This window comes from Oncorhynchus clarkii, chromosome 17, assembly GCF_045791955.1.
Source record: "Oncorhynchus clarkii lewisi isolate Uvic-CL-2024 chromosome 17, UVic_Ocla_1.0, whole genome shotgun sequence".
Taxonomy (NCBI): Eukaryota; Metazoa; Chordata; class Actinopteri; order Salmoniformes; family Salmonidae; genus Oncorhynchus; species Oncorhynchus clarkii.
The window spans coordinates 63,843,319-63,864,821 of NC_092163.1; the positions used below are offsets into that span (position 1 = coordinate 63,843,319).

Below are 21,503 nucleotides of genomic sequence, written 5' to 3' on the forward strand. Positions count from 1 at the left end.
TAGATGGTTTGAAATGTGTTAATACATTAAAATAGTTAAAGGTAATAACTTCCCAGTAGTGGTTTGATAGCTCAGCCTGAACAGTGTGGATTTATTGTAACATCTGTCCATCCAATTTGTCATTTACAGAAATATTGCTGAAAATGTATGTAATCTATAAGAGCCCTCACCAGGAGGTCAGCAAAGACTGCAGTGCCCCACCTATGTGTCTGCAGTGTGGGTGGGAGAAGGGATGGCTAGGGGTCACCGGACACAGCCCCAAGATCTTCTCCCTCCACTGTTCTCCGGTTTGCGCTTGGAGGACACTCATAATAAGCCACAGTGAAAACAAACCAACTACACAGTGAGAGACTCTGGAATAAAGATACACCTCATACCTAATGCAGCCTCCCGTTGTAGGCTTGCCCCTCTCTGGGTGGCGTGTGTATGACTTAGTTCAAGAAGAGGCCCTGCTTGTTCTTCCTGTGGGAGTGTCTGCTACACCAGAGGAGGCCGCATAGTATGTGTGCTGGAAAACAGAATCTATTTGATACAGGATGGGATACGGTACAACTAGCTATGGCTGCACTTTACCAGAGGGCTTCTATGTAAAAGGATTGTTGCAATATTTCTTAGTCATTACAGCCTTACTAGATTCAATGCATTCACAGCATTGGTTTCTTTTTATTTTATCCTTTGGATATGCCCCTCTATTTAATAAAAAAAAAAAAAAATTGGGGAGCTGTTAGCGCAGGTTATTTCTATATTATGCAGATTCAAGCAATACAACTTTCTTCAGATGGAAACTGAGTGTCAAACTCATAAGCAAACGGTACTGCAGTATTAATGTCACAATTTATTCTATGTGAATATGAAATGTAAATATGCTACAAAAGTATCCTACATGCTTTTTATAGATCACTTTTTTTGCACAGAGTATGAGACTTGGTCAAATTCTAACTTGTGTATTTGTCTACAAGGTCAATACCATTTTAGTTTGCAGTTTATTTTAACGTTTTGGACTGATGAGTGAGGGTTTCCCACTTTCAACTTTGTCATTATCCTCTGAACATGTTTCTTCTAAGTGATAACAGCCATGTTTTTTTTTAGAAACACTTTTATTTGGATATGGTGCATTGACAGTTTGGAGCTTTGAAATTGCAGTGAATGAAGAAAGGACAGTCTCAAATGAGCAGAGCTTCCTGTCAAGCTGCTGTGTTGGCGTGTGTATGAGTATTATAGAAAAGAGGTGGGGTGGCGTTATTGACTAGGGACTGTTTATAAAGTAGTTCTTCCTTTCTTTCCTAGCTCTCACTATTGTTTTATGTCCTTTGACTGTTACTCAATCCAAAGATATTTTTCCAGTTCTTTGTATGGTTTTTGACAGTGTACATTTTTATCTATGCTTGGTATATGCAGACAGTAACTAGGTACATATCGTCATATGATATTGTACTGATAGCATAGGGGACTGAGTACTGTTGTTCAGAAGCCAGTGGGTAGCTAACAGTAGCAGTAATATGTGGATGGGTGATTCAGTGACAGGCGGAGCCCTTTGCAGTGGCATGCAACAGAATGAAAGGCATATCCACCTCTTACTTTTTTTTTTTCTTCCTGAAAATAACATTCTGTTTTGTCCAGTTTAATTACTTAATTTCATTAAGTCAAACAAAGGATTCACCTGGTTATGTTAATTTTTGTAGTTTTCGTTTGTTTTACAGGATGTATATTCTGCCGGGTTTTTTTCTCGATGTTGATAGGGCCATGCTATCCTGGATCCTTGGGACATCTCTAATGTTTATGGTTAGTGACATCCCAAAGGAACCTGGCTAGCATTAACTGATGTTGATATTGATGTAAATACAAATTTATATTTAAACACTCATGGCTCCAACAGTTGTCTTTTGTCCACAATTTATTATTAAGAAGAATTGAGGGTTGTCTGAGGCATGGCTCATCTCTGGATCTTGAGACAGGACACCAATAACTTTTCATAGGGTGGAACAAGCTGGAAAAGACAGCAATGGAGGTTAATCTTGGCCTACTCTACCAATGGATTGATGAGCATATGTAAGTAATGCCTCATTTAGGCTGCGTTTAGATAAGCAGCCAAATCCTGATTTTAAAAAATCTTCCAATATTTGTTATTTTGGTCCTTTAACATCAGATCTTTTTCAGAGCTGATCTGATGGGTGAAAAGACCAATTGGTGAATTTTTTTTATCAGAATTGGGCTGGCATTATAACACATGTGCACCAAAGGTTCAAATCAGGATCAAATTGCTTTGTCCTTCTTTGTCCTTCTCAATAACACCAGAGGGTGGCGCTCTTGACACTCCACCTCAAGCCTAATGCTATTATTACTTATCTGGGGGCCCATGATTTTATATATATACATCTGGCAAATGTTTAACAACCATACCTGGTGCAAAAAGACTCCTTTATTATTAAGACACTATTCACAGTAGTCTTAATTCACATTCTTTTAATTTACTGATACAAACTATATTATGTGTAAGTATTTCATTTTCATGTTCAAGATTATTACTTATCTGGGGGCCCATGATTTTATATATATATATATATACTGCTTCAATTCGCATTCACTGGTGTATTTCACAGGTGCAACCCAGGTAGAGTGTGTGCTGAACAAAAATATATAAATGCAACATGTAAAGTGTTGGGCTGAAATAAAAGGTCCCAGAATTGTTCTACACACACAGCATATTTCTCATGTTGTGCAACAATGTGTTTACATCCCTGTTAGTGAGCATTTCTCCTTTGCCAAGATAATCCATCCACCTGACAAGTATGACATATCAAGAAGCTGATTAAACAGCATGATCATTACACAGGTCACCTTGTGCTGGGGACAATAAAGGGCCACTAAAATGAGCAGGTTTGTTACGCAACAAATCAAATGCATTTATATAGCCCTTCGTACATCAGCTGATATCTCAAAGTGCTGTACAGAAACCCAGCCTAAAACCCCAAACAGCAAGCAATGCAGGTGTAGAAGCACAATGGCTAGGAAAAACTCCCTAGAAACACAATGTCATAGATGTGTCAAATTTTGAGGGAGCGTGCAATTGGCATGCTGACTGCAGGAATCTCCACCAGAGCAGAGCTATTGACAGATAAAATAGTTAATTTCCCTACCCTTAGCTGCCTCCAACGTAGTTTTAGAGAATTTAGCAGTACATGCAACCAGCCTCACAACCGCAGACCACATATATGGCGTCATGGGCGTGCAGTTTGCTGATGTCGACGTGAACAGAGTGCCCCATGGTGGGGTTATTGTATGGGCAGGCATAAGCTACGGACAACAAACAGAATTGAATTTCATCTATGGTCATTTGAATGTACAGATATACTGAGGCCCATTGTCGTCCCATTCATCCCCCACCATCACCTGATGTTTCAGCATTATGCATGGCCCCATGTCGCAAGGATCTGTACACAATTCCTGTAAGGTGAAAATGTCCCAGTTCTTCTTTGGCTTGTACACCAGAAATGTCACATGTTAAGCATGTTTGGGAAGCTCTGGATCAGCGTGTTCCAGTTCCCTCCAATTTCCAGCAACTAAGCAAAGCCATTGAAAAGGAGTGGGACAACATTCCACAGGCCACAATCAACAGCCTGATCAACTATGCGAAAGATGTCACGCTGCATGAGACAAGTGGTGGTAACACCAGATACTGACTGGTTTTCTTATCCCCACCCCTACCTTTTTTAAAGATATTTTTGACCAACAGATGCATATCTGTATTTCCAGATTAGGGCCTGATGATTTTATTTAAAATTAGTGATTTCCTTTATATAAACTGTTACTCAGTAAAATCTTTGAAATTGTTGCATGTTCTGTTTTTACATTTTTGTTCAGTATATTTTACAAGAAGGAATTTCGAATGAAATTTGTTTGAACCGTAAAGTGTAGCTCACATCCCAATAACATTGCATAGTGGTTGTTTTACACAAATGACAGCTGTGGTCCGATTGCTGCCTTCACTTGGTGCCAGTTTATAGCATGTCAATTAACCATGAACAAGACAGACAGTTGATGTAATTTCAGTGGACTGCAGTCTACCAAGTGGCCACATGGGTGCGGTACATTATAAGGTATTCCAAAAAAACATGGACAAACAGGCTACAATACGCATGCATGCCTAAAGTATTCAGGAAAGATACAATATAATTTTGTTGTTTTGTGATTGTTTGGCATTAAGGCAAACAAATGTTAAGCATATATTACTGTGTAAACTAGACCCCATCTGTAGCCTACAAAATCTTCCCAGTCAGAACCCACAAGACTTATTTCAATCCACATTGTTTCCACCTCATTTTAATGAAAGTACGTTGAACCGACGTTGAATTGATGTCTGTATCCTGTAAGAGGGCTCTTTAACTTTCCTCTGGCAAAATGAACTGACTTTTCAATCATACAAACAGGAATGTATTGGAAAAATAACAGAAAACGTGGCATATTTCATCCACAAGTAGGCTAAACATATATTACCAGATTTAATTTAAAATGGTCTAAATTATTTAGAGTACTTATGTTACAGTATAAACTTGCTATTACTATATAATTTGTCTCTGTGTGGGAATAGAATCTATAACAGTGAGTCTCTTTCTTGGTAGAGCACCCCACCCATCTGCGGCCTGGTTTGTGGATTACTGTTTGTTAATGTTTCAATCAGCTGTGTTGAGAAATGTGGAGCTATTTAACCTGAACTTCCCCAGGTGTGCCGAGGCGCCTCTCGGTCTGGGCCCAACCGCCTGCTTCTGCCCTTTTTACAAAGCTATAACACACACACAATCCCACACTGGCCGTGTCTCAGAAAGAAGGGGCTGCAGCTGTGCGCATCGCAATGCAGGGAAATGGGAAAACATTGCACCAGGGAAATCTTACAACGAATTGCCTTTCCAAAAACAATTTAACCCCTCCCCTGCCGAAATAGAAAATGCTAGTGTAGAGGATCCTCAACTAAAACACAATTTACATTTAGCATGTTCCAAATTGATATTACATTTTTTTTAATTAATAGATGTTTCTTAATTCCTGATTAGACCAAATGCTTTCCTATTACTTTGCTAGTCTGTTTGACAATTCAGCACATATTTTCTGCTAGATATCATTGTCAATATCCGTCACGACCTCTTGACTCAAGACTTCTCCATATTATTTATACTGTATGCTAACTTGTAATTTGCTGTTGTAGGACTCATTAACTGTTAACTGCCTCAGCTCCTGAAATGACTTAATTCTGATAGTAGAAAAAAAAGCCTGTGCACATATGAACACTATATGAATCTATTATGCCTAACTGAATGTGATGTGGAATGGGAATGATCTGTGACACACATACCATAAAAGCCATGTTTAAAAATAGTTTTGTTTTAATAAAAACACCATTTAAGGTACATTGTATACAAAAATAAACATTTTTTTCACATAGTGTGACATTGTAATATACAATACAGTTTGTCGCTCAGGAATCTGAGAAAATTAACTTTTCTATATAAAATGTTGAATTTCTACATGTTTCACAAAACTTCTTGAGCAACTACACAACAGGCAAAGCTGTTTGCAGTAACTGCCATGGTCCCCTGGCTAACACAGTCTATTCGGACCCAATCGTCTCTATGAGATCTCGAAATGGATCGAATGCCTTGAGTGACAGTTCCTCGCTTCTTTAGAATGTCCATCGAAAGTATTTTCTAGCATGGGAGTTTGCAACTTTCCTACTTGGCTCAAGGTTTGGTAGTGATAAAATGTCACATAATGTAACCTTGTTCATTCATCGTGGTGGTCGCTCTGGAATGATGGGGCAATACTCCGAGAGGTCTAGCGGCACATGATTCTGTCATCCGAGAATCCATTCTGGAAATAGAGAAAATAAAAAAAATTAGGTCAGTGTTTGCAGTGAAATTACTTGCCTACTGAAACTGAACTTTACGCAGTTATAAACAAACCAGTGTACGCACAGTTATACTATTCGTATTACTACTTACAGTTAGGTCAGAAGGGGGACACTAGGTAGCTCTTGTAAAAACTAATAAAGACGTGTCAGAGTGATATTTACCTCGACAGTGATGCTGGCCAGCTCTGCGTTCAGGGTTGTCAGAGGTGTGCGGGGCACGCTGCTCTGCTGACGGTTATTTTCCGGCTCGTCCAGTTCAACCTGCAGGTCCCATATGTAGTCAATGACGTGTTGGAGGATCTCCACCTTGCTGGCCTTCTTGTTGGTAGGCAGAGTGGGGACCAGCTCCTTCAGCTTGCTATAACAGCTGTTCATGTCCTGCAGAAACACGGTCATCTGCTCGTCCAGCAGCGGGATCTTACATTTGGAGATGGAAAGGCTCTGGTCGGATAGGCACCGCACCATGTCCTTGCCTCCAACCTTGCTCTTCAGTGCGCAGGTAGGTCCGACAACCTTCATATTGGCTGATGTTGTAGTTTCCAAGGATAATGAAAATATGGTGCGTAAATAGATTAGCGAAGGCTCCAAAAGTCTTGTTAGTAGTCTTGTGAATGTTGTCTCAGTGATGTTGACAGTTCTCAACAACGCACGAGTGTACAGCTTTGAATTTATAGGAGACTATTTGGGGGCGCCCACAACTGTCCTGTTTGCAGAGCGAGGGCCAATAGCACCGCAGTTTTAGCGCTAGAAGGACGGTTCACAAATGCGTTCTTGGCCAATGGGAGCGCGCGCTGGTTATAAGGATTTACATTCTGTTTGAGGGATGCCGTTACAAATCGAAACAAATTTCTGTCTTTTTACGGGTGAGATGTGGGAATCCAGCTGTCCATGGTTTAGGGACTCTGCAGGTGTAGAGTTCCTGGGGACACTCAAGGGGTGGTGTTGGGTATGTGTGCTGTGTTTGTGAATGTGTGTGGGATGGAATTGATTGGATGGCTGATGGTAATAACCATAGCGCTTGAGATTTTTCTCCCCCAATCAATAACCGTTGAGTGCACCACAGGCACTGTTATTAAGGTGCCATAAACACCTACCTAGACTATAGATCTATAGGCCTAACACGCACATTCACAATTTAGTCTAGCAGTACTTCTTTATTATAACGGTTTATTTATACATGGCTGTCTTTGGTGCCCTTTCTCCTGTTAACATAGATGGCAGAGAATCTGTTGTCTCTTTATTGGCTACTTACAAACTGCACTTTTTAGCACTCTTTTTCCTCTCGTGAAGGGAAGTTCCTGTGATCAACTTCACGAATTCCTTCACATGTTCTCCGTGTGTGCTCAGCCTTGTATGCACATTGAAATTGCATTGCTCTGAATCTTCCCCCAGATTGTCCAAACAAGCCGAGGCAGACTGGCAGGCGCCAGCGCCGTGACGTCACCCATTCATCCGAGCCTTGACGCCTGTCAGCCTGGCGCCGAGCGGGCGGTCGCTATGGAGACCTCAAACAACAGGCTCTCATTCCCCCATTCACCTGCATTGCGCGCAAACCCTGAGAACAAACTGGCTGCGGTGATCATCATTCATTTATCACCTTAAGTCACTCTGATGATATTACCGCCCCACGCACCTGCAAACGGCCATTGTTGCCAGTTTACTCGAATACTATTTAGGGAAAGAAAACTAAAGATGGAGAGCTGTAAAGTGAAAGCATGCATTTGTACCGCATTTTTACCAAGTTGATAGGATAAGTTGTGGCAGCATTCCTTCACATGGAAATATGTCTATATGCAGGAGTCTGTCTCTGTGGATGTCTCATCACATGAACACACTAGCAACCAGCAAAATGTGTTATATGAAATATGCAGCTTTTCTCAAACTAGAATGTCCAAGAAAAAGTGATGTATACATTAACAAAGCTATTGTTTTATAGTGCAATTATATGTCATGCAACATTTTAAGACCATATGCGAAAATAACTATAAAGGTAAAAAAAAAAATTAAAATGTTCCCCTAGTTTTTCTGGTGATATCTAGGTTAATTTGCTTATGTATATAATTGCAATTGTTTTTAAATATTACATTTATAAACTAAACCCATTGTTATAAGGATCCAAATAAATTACCCATATGAGTAAGCAACCAGCCTCACAAGCAAAAAGGATGACTTAACTTTGTTTTTACCAGAAATAATAGTTAACAAGGAACCTTTTTTTTTAACTTGCTGCAGTAGCCCCTAAAACTAAAAAAATATAAATATATTGCCCTCTGTCCCAGGTCGCAGATGACATGGCAGAGGGAGAAGGGGGGGCAGCAAGAACAATGGGAGTGCGGTGCAGGGATTGTGGGAGAGAATCTAGACTGGAGCCACAGTGTCTGGAGCGCCCCTCCATTCCCCTCATCCAGCTTTTGTTCAGCTGCAAAAGCTATCAGCACTTCCTACTGACACCAACAATAACTCCACACAGCTGGGCCCTTTTCAGCCTGTTTGCAGCACATCAAGGCAATGGAAAAGAGAGGGAAGAGGCAGAGGAGGGAAAAGAAAAGTGAAACATATTAACTCCTGATTTTAACTGACAGAATAGCAATGCCTCCCACCATCACCCACCCATCCAAAATTCCCTCTTCCATGGCCAGTTATTCATTGTAGTTAATGCTGGAATGCAAACTGACATGTAATTGCACCAATGAATTATAATGATTTATGGTAAAAATTTGATCCCACATTGTATTTCATCTTTGTACATTGTATTCTGTATGTATCAATGTCAACACATGCAATCAGATTACTTGATGATGGCAGCTGATGACGGAGACACTAGCATCCTTTAAACTTCTTTCTGGACAAGACAGCAGCCATTGACACAGTGAATCATGAGATTCTCATCAGCAGACTTAAGAACTTTTTGGGATTCTCTGGCACAGCACTCCAGTGGTTTTGCTCCTATCTGACTGATAGACAAGAATTTGTGACACTTGGAAATTATGAACCCAACCCTGCCACAGTCACTCAAGGGGTCCCACAGGGCTCTGTTCTGGGGCCACTCCTGTTAACTATATACATGCTGCCACTTGATATACTAATCCAAAGATTTGGAGTAAACTTCCATTTTTATGCTGTTGACCCAGAAATATATTTGAGAACAAAAGGGGACACTGAGACTGTAACAACCAAACTGACAGAACTGTCTAGATGCAACCAAGATATGCATGCAGTTGAACTTCCTAAAACTTAATTGCAGCAAAAGAGAGCTTGTGCCCTTTGGCTCTAAGAGTGCACAGAGTAAGATGAGCACTTTCTAAATTTTAACCACCTGTATAACATTGCTTGAATCAGGTTATTCTTGTCCACTGCAGATGCTGAGAAGCTTGTCCATGCCCTGGTAACATCTCAGCTTGACTATTGTAGTGCACAGCTGACAGAAATCGCAGTAAGGCTTCTGTCTCGACTCCAGATGATCCAGAACGAAGCTGCCAGGATGCTCTCACAAACTACACAAAAAACTCACAGCACCCCTGTTTTATTCAACCTCCATTGGCTTCCTGTTCAATACAGGATCACATTTTAAATTCTGCTGCTAACCTTGTTTTTTCTACTTTTTGATGTATTGTTGCTGAATTTTGTTTGTGTTTTACAAATAAATTATTATTACTATCAAAAAGGCTGGCATGCAATAATTTCAGTCTGTCACTCAGAAGGAACACTGTGTACAGCACAACAGGGTTTTCAACAGTTTGTGCCAGTACAGAAACTTCCCCCCCACAGCTTTGTCATTATACTGTAAATTGTCCCATTTGTAGAGGGGAAGTGTATTGGCTAATACGCCCTCTTTATCACTACAGAAAGTAGTTCCACAAAAGCAGAGTACAGGAAGTAGTGAGGGGAGAAGTTGGTGTTCAGAGGGAAAAGACCATTCCAGTAATGTTTTAACCATGTTGCTGCTGTTATTATTACCATGGAACAATAGCTACTGCTCAAAGGGATTCCTGAAACATGGACCTTCTAAAACAGTGTTGTCAAACTAATTCTATGGAGGGCCTAGTGCCTGCTGGTTTTTGTTTTTTTCTTTCAAATAAGACCTAGACAACCAGGTGAAGAGAGTTCCTTACTAATTAGTGACCTTAATCCATCAATCAAATAAAAGGGAGGAGCGAAAACCTGCACAGACTCGGCCCTCCGTGGAATGAGTTTGACACGTTTTCTAAAACTATGAGTCAACAATAATTATGGATATCATTGTTGGTTGTGGACGTCACACTTAGCAATAATCATTCAATCATGTAACATGACATAATATAGTATAATTTATTTTATAATGTAATTTAACTTGAGCACTCACGCACCAGCGCGCACACATGCACACACACACACACCATCTCCCTACAGCTGTGAGATTAGTTTCCAGTTCCCAGTCTGGCTCTTCCTATTTGGTCGATAATGATCACACCTGTGCAGGTATTTGGAGAAGAGGGCCGTCATTCATATGGGAGTGGTGCGGTGTCACGTATACAGAATGTGTGATGTGATAGTGAAACGCTGTCATGGTTTTCTCATAGCTGCCTCAATGTCAAATGTATAATGTTGATAGTGATTGAGACACCTTAGGAGCAGGGACAATAATTATGATAATATGGAGGGGGTGGGGGGGCTGAGTGTGTCATTTCTGCTTACTCAATGGGTTTGTTATGATTGGTTCCCTCCTATTCCCTGTGGTGACTGCTCGTCTCTGCCATGGCCTGCTATGCCCTGCCCTGCTCTGGCCTGGTCAGCCATGGCGTCCCCCTGGGGAGACTGGCCTCTAATGAGTGCCTGGCCGTGGGGGAGTCAGTCACATCCTGTCCGATGACAGGGCAGCTCCTGTTCACAGATGTGTCATCAGCAGAACAGGCTTGCTGCTGTAAAGTCTGGAGGCGTTTGAACAGTTACTGTGTGTGAGGCTATTTATTTTCCTGAGCTCCACAGGCTTGTCCTGCTCTGAACTGTAATACTCTGAGAAACAGGGGCATGTTGCAGGGGGAGGTGGTGTTGCTGACAGCTGAGAGGATGAACAAAGTTAGTTCATGGCTACGTTGCTGTTCATCCTAACAGTCTATTAATTGACATCAATATTGTCAGATTTCTGGATTATAAATGTAGCGAGTTGTATTCACTGATCGTAAGTGCTGTGGCTATAGATGTAGAGATCCATCCAGTCCCACAGTTGTCTAGGACTGTGTCCTTGGCCCTGGCTGCCCTCTCCCTCACACTCAGGGACAGGCACATCTTTGGCCCTCTGCATCCAGCAGCAGCTTCTGTGCCTTCGCGTTCACAGTGGGACCAGCGGACCTCGGCCTAACCCCCTGCCTCCGCCTGGTTCCCACACACACTATCAAAGCCCTTTAATGGCTTCTAATTAGCTCCCCATCTGCTGGTGACGGCGCACTGGTGGCATGCAAAAGCACCCATTGAGAGCATCGGCATTGTGCTCTGGAATACTTTCCACTCCAGTGGCAATTGTCTGGAGAGAGTTTTAGCCAGGGAGTGTTCTACGGTCAGGGGTTTGGGGGAGGGACAGACAATGGGAGACAGTGTTACGGCTTGTTGCAAATCTAACAACGCCAGAGTCCCTTCCATCCCTGGACATCCTCTACACCCCCCCCCCCCCCTACCTACCTCTCCTTTCCTTCTCACAGTTTGGCCTCTCTAAAGTGTTCTACATGGAGAAGGTGCTGTTCTGTGTTCCGTTTTGAGTATAGGTAATAAACCTGATAAGGTGTTCCGATTCATTACGCATACGACTCTCCAGCTCTACCTCTCCACAGGGGAAGCAATGACTCTACCTCTTTAGAAACTACGATGTCTTCTAATGAGGCCTAGTCATTAGAAGCTCCTCTAGTGGCTTGCTATGCTATATGTGAATAGGGCCTGTGTTTGGGCTACATGGTCCTCACACAGACAGACACAATGACAGACAGACAAACAAACAGACAGTGTGGCCCAGCCCAGGTTCAGTAGATCCATTAGGGGGAACCAGCTGTTCACAGCGGGGGAGGACTATGGGGACCAGCGCCCACTGCTGCTGGGCAGCTGTCACCAGCAGCAGGGAGATGATAGGGGGCAAACTGCTGCTGAAAATCATCAACTCAACCAGCCAGCATCCTCTGCCTCCCCAGAGTAGAGCCCATCCTCACCTCAGACTGCCTAGCACATTGAACTGGACATGGAGAGTTCCAAGTCATCTAGCTTACGATCATACACACTGGGACCTGATCAAATCTGTTTTAAATTATATGGCAGAGATATACACTGTTCACGAGTGTGGAGTGTTGTTCAGGAGCATCAAGATGCTGAATTAATAACAAGATGGAATGCTTTGTGGTGGAGTATAGGCATGTACTCATAATTGAGAATATTTAACCTTTAAGATAGAGAGCCTTTATTTCAGATGATGCGTGAGTGCCTGTGTGTAGGCTGTGTGTGTGTGATGAATGGTCAGTCACCTGACCTCTCTCCCTATTACACACACATCCCCACAGCTGCACAGAGGCAGTCCAGTCAGCACAGCCAGGGGACATGGGAGCCAAACCCTAAAGATGGAGCCTATACAGTGGCAGCTGGGGAGCTCACAAAGCCCCATTCAGAGGGCCCAGGGCTGGGGACAATGGCTGGGCCAGGCTGAGCCCTCTCCTCCGCTGTTCCACCCAAAGATTAATACTTCAGATCGGCTTCCCGGTGGCAGGCTCAGCTAAAAGGAGAGCCCTCCTGTTTGTCAGTGGGCATTGTGCAAGTCGCCTGAGAACCAACCTCTTGGATTGGCTTGACAAATGAGCTCCGCCATTGACAGTGAAAAGATTGTCCCACCACTTTTGTTTTGATTGTGGCATGTATATAATCAGGCTATTTGGGTGTTGGTTTTTTGTTTCTCTCTCTTTAGGCACTTGACACTTCTGCACTTTCGAAAGGGCAATGATGAGGCTTCCTCTGTTGTTTATTGTTTTGTTTATCTAAGCTATGTTGAATGAACATCACAATCATGATGGTATTGGATGTTGGAATTCATACATCCATTCCATTCATCCCCCATCTTTTTCTGAAGATGCGGTACAGGAGCACAGGTTTGAGCATGAGTCTCAGTCAACAGACTTACATTGTTATTGCTTTGTATTCTATGCAGGCTTCCCCATCTACCTGACCTAAACAAAGTGTTAGAAAGAACACCCTCAGTGCGGGAAGCTCAGTAACATAATACAGTGTTAGGTGAAGTGGTGTGATGTGAGATACCAGGGCACAGTGCCCTATGGGAGGGTCCGCCAACAGCCTGGGAGTGGAGTGCAGGTGTTTAGCTCCCAGCAAGGCACCATTTCAGGTTTGACTAAAATAATCCCCCCCACCTCCCTCCATGTAGGAAACCATAGGTGTCCACTAAACAACGCGCACAGTCAGTCGCACACCTGTGCTCACAGGAAGTTGTCTAATCTGTTTACATCAGAACAGTTCAATGCACAGTCCTAGAAAATATTTAATCAGGAGAACTTGAGGCAAAGAAATGTTGTCGTTGTTAACTATCAAAGCTATGTTAAGAGTTCAACATCTAAACTATGCTTCTAGTGGCATCTCCTTAAGCTTTCTTAAGATTATTTACAACAATAAAAACCAATGTTATAACAGTTCAACATATGACTCGAGACGTTTGAACTATTTTTTATATGAAACAGTTTGTGAACTACTTTGGTCCTCTAATTGATTACAGTAAAGGATGTCCCGTCTGTCCCTGTGTGTTGAGAGTATTCTCACGGTAAAGGAATTTGACCGACACATAAACACAGACCCCCCCTACAAGCCCCCTAACCCCCTCCCTACAGCCTCATTCTCTCAACGTCTAAACTTAAGACACTACTCTGTTTCCCTGTCTCCCCCTCTCCCTCTCATTTGACTCCCATGTCTCCCCTACTCTTCCCTCTCTCCCTCCTCTCCCCCTCCTCTATCTATAGCACCACTCTCATAGTCATGCCGGCAACAGCACCTCAAGGATGCTCTTGGTTCACACGTTGTCTAAGGCACGCTCAGCTAGGACGTCACTCTGCTTCTCACCCAGCTAGGGCCCACTTCCAGGAATCTGCTTGTGTGAAACTTAAAGGCAGCAGAAGGCGCCCTAGTTTAAAGTTATTTCCCTGGGATTGTTTCAGGGAGTTAAGGAAGGGGGATAGAGTGTGTGTCTGGGTTGTACACGCTAGTGTGTGTGTGAGTGTGTGTAACAGTGCGTATGTGTGCACGTGAGGGGAGGTGTGTAGGATTATAAAGAGGAAGTGAATGGGAAGTACACACTCAGTGACAGAAGGGGAAGGAGACATTCCTTCGCAGGCCCTTCCCCTCCTCCTCCCTCCTCTCCTCTGTCGCTCGCAGGCCCTGGGAAAATCAAACAGGTGGTTTGGCTCTGGCAGGAAAGCTGGCTGGGTCTGGGGTAGGCAGGCTACAGGCTGCTGGGGGCTATCAAAAGCTTTTAGGCCCAGCTTTAGGCTGGCGGTCTGAATGGCCCTCCGCTTCATTATCATGTGAATTCTGGGAACTGCCTTGGACCCCCAGTAACACCAGTGAGCTGCCCATATGGAGTTCGCTTGGCAACTAGGGAGCCCCTTGTTTCCTCACCCCTCACTCTGCACCCCTCCCTGCGCTACCCTTCTATTCCACCACTCCTGATATCAAAGGAGGACAAGAAGGAGAGAGACACTGAGGGGCCCAGCAGCTCCCCCTGTAACCCCCTGGTGGGCTGGACCACACAGACTAATATTGGACAGGCCTCATCATGGTCGTTTGACGCTGCCTGCTGCCCTAGAGGGAACTTTAAGGTAGTGAACCCCGATTTAGCATCCTGACTTATTCTAGTTGTAGCTATGATTGACAGAGACACTGTGAGCCTCCTCTCAGTGTGACAGGGTGTCCAAAATCAATGGGAATTTATTTATCATTTTCCATATCCTACTCTGTGAGAACAAGAGTGTAGTTTGTAACACAACAGGGTCAGTGGAGTGTGGCAACCCAAACCACACACTTTGACCTGTCTCAGCCAGCCTTCATTGTTTGTGTGTAACACATTTACAAAACATTGTGTATCGAACATTAACACAATTTGCCTGACGACTCAAACTGAGAAGAAATCCACTCGGCACAGACGTCAATTCAACGTCTATTCCATGTTGGTTCAACGTAATTTCACTGAAATTACATGGAAACAATGTTGATTCAACCAGTGTGTACACAGTGGGAACGTTCGTAGGCGTAGCTGAGCATTTGGACGAAGCAATGTGGTTGGATAGCCAGGCAAAAACACAATCACAAAGTGATCCAATTGAGCTTGAAACAACATGATAAAGGCTATACTTACTCATGTGACTAATCTAACATTGTGATGAATGTAATTTTCCTAGACGATACGGCCACTTCCATTATCTATTGTAGTGGAGACATCAGTCATCAGTAACAACATACCAGGGCAATGCTCTGCTCAAGAGCCACCTGTGGTTGAAGGGCAGGAAGGAAGTCTCTAAACAGTATGTCACATGTACCACATGATTTCATAATGATGCAGAGAATGTATATTTTTTTATATGCTGAACCTTGTTTGTGTGTGTGGTTGGGTGTGTGTGTATGGGTGGCGCACATGTGTGTGTAATCTCTTGGCTTACTTCCCTGCTTGCACCTGTGTAAATGGGCAGAGGCATGGAAAATGCATGGATGAGGTTTGGGAGAGTAGGGGAAAGATTTGAGTCTGATCCTAGTTCAGAGGAACTCCCCTGATGACTCATGTTCTTGCACATGGAGCGATTCACTCCCTCTGCAGCAGTGCAGCCACATGCTCAATATTATTTCACAACATCTTCCCTGTCCTTGGAAATTCCTCCCCCTCTCCCCTTCCACCCTCTCACCATCCTGGCTTCACTGAGCAGCTGCAGGTGTTACGCATGTCCTCTTCCCCTCTTCCCTGGATGTGCCTGTGCTGTGAGAGGCTTTAGTCAGTTAATAAGCTTCTCTATACCACAAAAACCTTACAACACATACTTGAGGCTGTCATCACCCTGCCCCGCCCTGTATATAAACACACAGCTTATGACATCCTTAAAGGCCTAGTGCAGTCAATAACGTTATTTACCTGTGGCTTTTAAAATATATTTCCACACTATGAGGTTGGAATAATACTCTGAAATTGTGAAAATTATGATAATGACCTTTTAGTGTAAGACCTGTTTGGAAAGACCGCCTCAAATTCCAGCCCATCATCAGGTGGTATAAGTTAATAGACCAATAACAACTGATGGATTTACATGTGTAAAATATGTCTAGTGAGATCTATGTCTCTTTAACATCATATTTTAAACTTTTCTGTTTACAATAGCCTTGAATGTGGTGTGGCCAAAGCCACATTCCGGGTTCATGTGTGAGTGCAGCTATTAGCATACTGTAAATACATAATATATAGACAAACAAAATAAGGATATCAATTCAGGCTGTGTAGGATCTTCTAATCTAAACAATATTGCACATAGTGTATACTCTTGATTAATACAATGATTCACAAATGCGTGGATATTTTAAGCCTTTCATTTTCTATAGGGCTGACAGAGAAAACATGCTGTCCACTGGTATTAAGGTAATTGAGGTAATTCTTGCAGGGACATGTTGTCTCGCCCTGACCTTAGAGATCCTTATTATTTCCTATGTTTGGTTTGGTCAGGGTGTGACTCGGGTTGGAAAGTCTATGTTTTCTATTTCTTCGTTTTTTGCCGAGTGTGGTTCCCAATCAGAGGCAGCTGTTTATCGTTGTCTGACTGGGATCATATATAAGTTCTCATTTTCCTTTTGGGTTTTGTGGGTCTTGTTTTCTGTTTAGTGTCTGTTACCTGACAGAACTGTTCGCTTTTGCTTTGTTATTTTGTTTGAGTGTTTTTTGATAATAAATCATGAACACTTTCCACGCTGAGCTTTGTTCCACTCCTTTCGACGAGAGCCGTTACAGAAGACCCCACCAAAAATGGACCAAGCAGCGTGGCCAGGATAAGTGGACATGGGAGGAGATCCTGGATGGAGAAGGACCCTGGACACGGGCTGGAGAGTACCGCCATCCAAGGGAGCAGATGGAGGCAGCGAGAGCGGAACGGCGACGCTACGAGGAGTTGAGACAACAACGGAAGCCTGAGAGGCAGCTCCAAAAAAAAATTGTTCGGGGAGCACACTGGGAGATTGGCAGAGTCAGGGTTTAGACCTGCTTACCATGGGGAGCGAGTGACCGGTCAGGCACCGTGCTATGCGGCATGCGCACGGTGTCTCCAGTGCACATTCACAGCCCGGTGCGCTCTGTTCCAGCTTCTGTGCCGGCTCAGCGCTCCTGGTCTCCGGTGCGTCTCTTCGGCCCAGGATATCCTTTGACAGCTCTATGCACGGTATCCCCAGTTCGCCAGCACAACCCAGTGCGGCCTGTTCCAGCTCCCCGCACTTGCCGGGCTACAGGGGGTATTCAGCCAGGACGCGTTGTGCCAGCTCTATGCTCCAGACCTCCAGTGCGCATCCACGCCCAGTATATCCTGCGCCGTCTCTACGCACTATGCCTCCAGTGCGCCTTCATAGCCCAGTGCGTCCTGTGCCAGCTCTCCACAATCACCGAGCTAAAGTGGGTATCCAGCCAGGAGGCGTTGTGGCAGCTCCACGTACCAGGCTTCCAGTACGTCTCCTCAGTCCGGTGAGACCTGTTCCGGCTCCACGTACGAAGCCTCCAGTGATGATCCATGGCCCGAAGCCTCCAGTGATGATCCATGGCCCGAAGCCTCCAGTGATGATCCATGGCACAAAGCCTGCAGTGATGATCCATGGCACGAAGCCTCGAGTGTTGATCCGCAGTCCGGAGCCTGCAGCGACGGTCCCCAGTCTGGAGCCTCCAGTGACGGTCCCCAGTCCGGAGCCTCCAGTGACGGTCCCCAGTCAAGAGCCTGCAGTGACGATCTACGGTCCGGAGGTCCCGGCAACGATCCCTGCACCGGAGGCGCCACCGAAGTGGGGGAAGCCTCAAGGGAAGCGGTGTCTATGTCCAGCACCGGAGCCCCCACCGAGAGTAGATGCCCACCCGGATCCCCCCCCCCTATAGGTTCAGGTTTGTGGCCGGAGTCCGCACCTTTGGGGGGTGGTACTGTCACGCCCTGACCTTAGAGATCCTTATTATTTTCTATGTTTGGATAGGTCAGGGTGTGACTCGGGTGGGAAAGTCAATGTTTTCTATTTCTTTGTTTTTTGCTGAGTGTGGTTCCCAATCAGAGGCAGTCGTTTATTGTTATACAGTGGGGAGAACAAGTATTTGATACACTGCCGATATTGCAGGTTTTCCTACTTACAAAGCATGTAGAGGTCTGTAATCTTTATCATAGGTACACTTCAACTGTGAGAGACGGAATCTAAAACAAAAATCCAGAAAATCACATTATATGATTTTTAAGTAAATAATTAGCATTTTATTGCATTTCCTTTTGGGTTTTGTGGGGTCTTGTTTTCTGTTTAGTGTCTGTTACCTGACAGAACTGTTTGCTTTCGTTTTCGCTTCGTTATTTTGTTTGAGTGGTTTTTGATAATAAATCATGAACACTTTCCACGCTGCGCTTTGGTCCACGCCTTTCGACGAGAGCCGTTACACATGTGGTGTGGGAGAGCCGTTGTCTTTACACTGTGGTGTAGATGTCTCCAACCCTACCTCCGGAGGTAGTGTGGTAGACATCGCTTAAAGAGATTTGAATCTATATCCGTCTCTTTACACTACACAAGTATCTCTCTTGGACCTAGTTTGTGTCGTAAAAGTAGTGTCGTATAAAGAGGCTCAAGGAAAGTTTCAAACCTCTCTGCCAATAACAGATAGTTTTCACGTTACCCTACACAGCCTTTTCCTTGATGGCCAAAAAGCAACATTTTTGTCTCATCTGACCAGAGTACCTTCTTCCATATGTTTGGGGAGTCTCCCACATGCCTTTTGGCGAACACCAAACATGTTTGCTTATTTCTTTCTTTAAGCAATGTTTTTTTTCTGGCCACTCTTCCATAAAGCCCAGCTCTGTGGAGTGTACGGCTTCAAGTGGTCCTCTGGACAGATACTCCAACTTTGCAGCTCCTTCAGGTTTATCTTTGGTCTCTTTGTTGCCTCTCTGATTAATGCCATCCTTGACTGGTCTGTGAGTCTTGGCAGGTTTGTTGTGATGCCATATTCTTTCCATTTTTTAATAATGGATTTAATGGTGCACTGTGGGATGTTCAAAGTTTCATATATTTTTTAATAACCCAACCCTGATCTGTACTTCTCCACAACTTGGTCCCTGACCTGATTGGATAGCTCCTTGATCTTTATGGTGCCACTTGCTTGGTGGTACCTCTTGCTTAGTGGTGTTGCAGACTCTGGGGCCTTTCGGAACAGGTGTGTATATACAGTGCCTTGCGAAAGTATTCGGCCCCCTTGAACTTTGCGACCTTTTGCCACATTTCAGGCTTCAAACATAAATATATAAAACTGTATTTTTTTGTGAAGAATCAACAACAAGTGGGACACAATCATGAAGTGGAACGACATGTATTGGATATTTCAAACTTTTTTAACAAATCAAAAACTGAAAAATTGGGCGTGCAAAATTATTCAGCCCCTTTACTTTCAATGCAGCAAACTCTCTCCAGAAGTTCAGTGAGGATCTCTGAATGATCCAATGTTGACCTAAATGACTAATGATAAATACAATCCACTTGTGTGTAATCAAGTCTCCGTATAAATGCACCTGCACTGTGATAGTCTCAGAGGTCCGTTAAAAGCGCAGAGAGCATCATGAAGAACAAGGAATACACCAGGCAGGTCCGAGATACTGTTGTGAAGAAGTTTAAAGCCGGATTTGGATACAAAAATATTTCCCAAGCTTTAAACATCCCAAGGAGCACTGTGCAAGCGATAATATTGAAATGGAAGGAGTATCAGACAACTGCAAATCTACCAAGACCTGGCCGTCCCTCTAAACTTTCAGCTCATACAAGGAGAAGACTGATCAGAGATGCAGCCAAGAGGCCCATGATCACTCTGGATGAACTGCAGAGATCTACAGCTGAGGTGGGAGACTCTGTCCATAGGACAACAATCAGTCGTATATTGCACAAATCTGGCCTTTATGGAAGAGTGGCAAGAAGAAAGCAATTTCTTAAAGATATCCATAAAAAGTGTCGTTTAACGTTTGCCACAAGCCTCCTGGGAGACACACCAAACATGTGGAAGAAGGTGCTCTGGTCAGATGAAACCAAAATTGAACTTTTTGGCAACAATGCAAAACGTTATGTTTGGCATAAAAGCAACACAGCTGAACACACCATCCCCACTGTCAAACATGGTGGTGGCAGCATCATGGTTTGGGCCTGCTTTTCTTCAGCAGGGACAGGGAAGATGGTTAAAATTGATGGGAAGATGGATGGAGCCAAATACAGGACCATTCTGGAAGAAAACCTGATGGAGTCTGCAAAAGACCTGAGACTGGGACGGAGATTTGTCTTCCAACAAGACAATGATCCAAAACATAAAGCAAAATCTACAATGGAATGGTTCAAAAATATACATATACAGGTGTTAGAATGGCCAAGTCAAAGTCCAGACCTGAATCCAATCGAGAATCTGTGGAAATAACTGAAAACTGCTGTTCACAAATGCTCTCCATCCAACCTCACTGAGCTCGAGCTGTTTTGCAAGGAGGAATGGGAAAAAATTTCAGTCTCTCGATGTGCAAAACTGATAGAGACATACCCCAAGCGACTTACAGCTGTAATCGCAGCAAAAGGTGGCGCTACAAAGTATTAACTTAAGGGGGCTGAATAATTTTGCACGCCCAATTTTTCAGTTTTTGATGTTAAAAAAGTTTGAAATATCCAATAAATGTCGTTCCACTTCATGATTGTGTCCCACTTGTTGTTGATTCTTCACAAAAAAAATACAGTTTTATATCTTCATGTTTGAAGCCTGAAATGTGGCAAAAGGTCGCAAAGTTCAAGGGGGCCGAATACTTTCGCAAGGCACTGTATACTGAGGTCATGTGACACATAGATTGCACACAGGTGGACTTTATTTAACTAATTTTGTGACTTCTGAAGGTAATTGGTCGCACCAGATCTTATTTAGGGGCTTCATAGCAAAGGGGGTGAATACATATGCACGCACCACTTTTCCGTTTAAAAAAAAATACAAAATGTAAAACAAGTTTTTTTTTTAAATTCCACTTCACCAATTTGGACTATTTTGTGTATGTCCATTGCATGCAATCCAAATAACAATAAATTAAAATTAAAAAGTTGTATTGCAACAAAATAGGAAAATTGCCAAAGGGGATGAATACTTTTGCAAGGCACTGTATCCCTCCCATTAGGCTTGTCCAATTAAGCCCTTCACTCAGACCACTTCTAATTGCTAAGAAGCTATTTTCGTTTCTTTTTGACCATTTTAATTGAAAACAATCACAGTAAGGTACTTAATTCTTACCCAGAAATTATTTAAAAAACGTTTGCATTATACCTTTAATACCGTTTTTTTCAAAGCTTTCATGCCATTTTAACAAGTCTATGGTACATTTTC

At 43.4% G+C, this 21,503-nt stretch overlaps 2 protein-coding genes across 4 annotated transcripts in view; one reads left to right on the top strand and one right to left on the bottom strand.

Moving 5' to 3' along the window:
• LOC139371250 (nuclear receptor coactivator 3-like) overlaps positions 1–1,860 on the top strand; it is a 34,621-nt gene extending 32,761 nt beyond the window's left edge. For all 3 annotated transcript variants that reach the window (XM_071111480.1, XM_071111481.1, XM_071111482.1), the window contains exon 21: positions 130–1,860. In XM_071111480.1, coding sequence (XP_070967581.1) covers positions 130–141 — 12 coding nt within the window. In that variant the 3' untranslated portion in view covers positions 142–1,860. The remainder of the gene's footprint in view (positions 1–129) is intronic.
• Positions 1,861–5,029: 3,169 nt separating this feature from the next.
• LOC139369872 (DNA-binding protein inhibitor ID-1-like) lies at positions 5,030–6,595 on the bottom strand. Its single transcript, XM_071109154.1, has 2 exons — positions 6,065–6,595; positions 5,030–5,862 (listed from the first exon to the last, which is right to left on the bottom strand). Exons 1-2 carry the CDS (start codon positions 6,419–6,421, stop codon positions 5,827–5,829), a joined length of 393 nt encoding a protein of 130 aa, XP_070965255.1. The 5' UTR covers positions 6,422–6,595; the 3' UTR covers positions 5,030–5,826.
• Between the last annotated feature and the right edge of the window lie 14,908 nt (positions 6,596–21,503).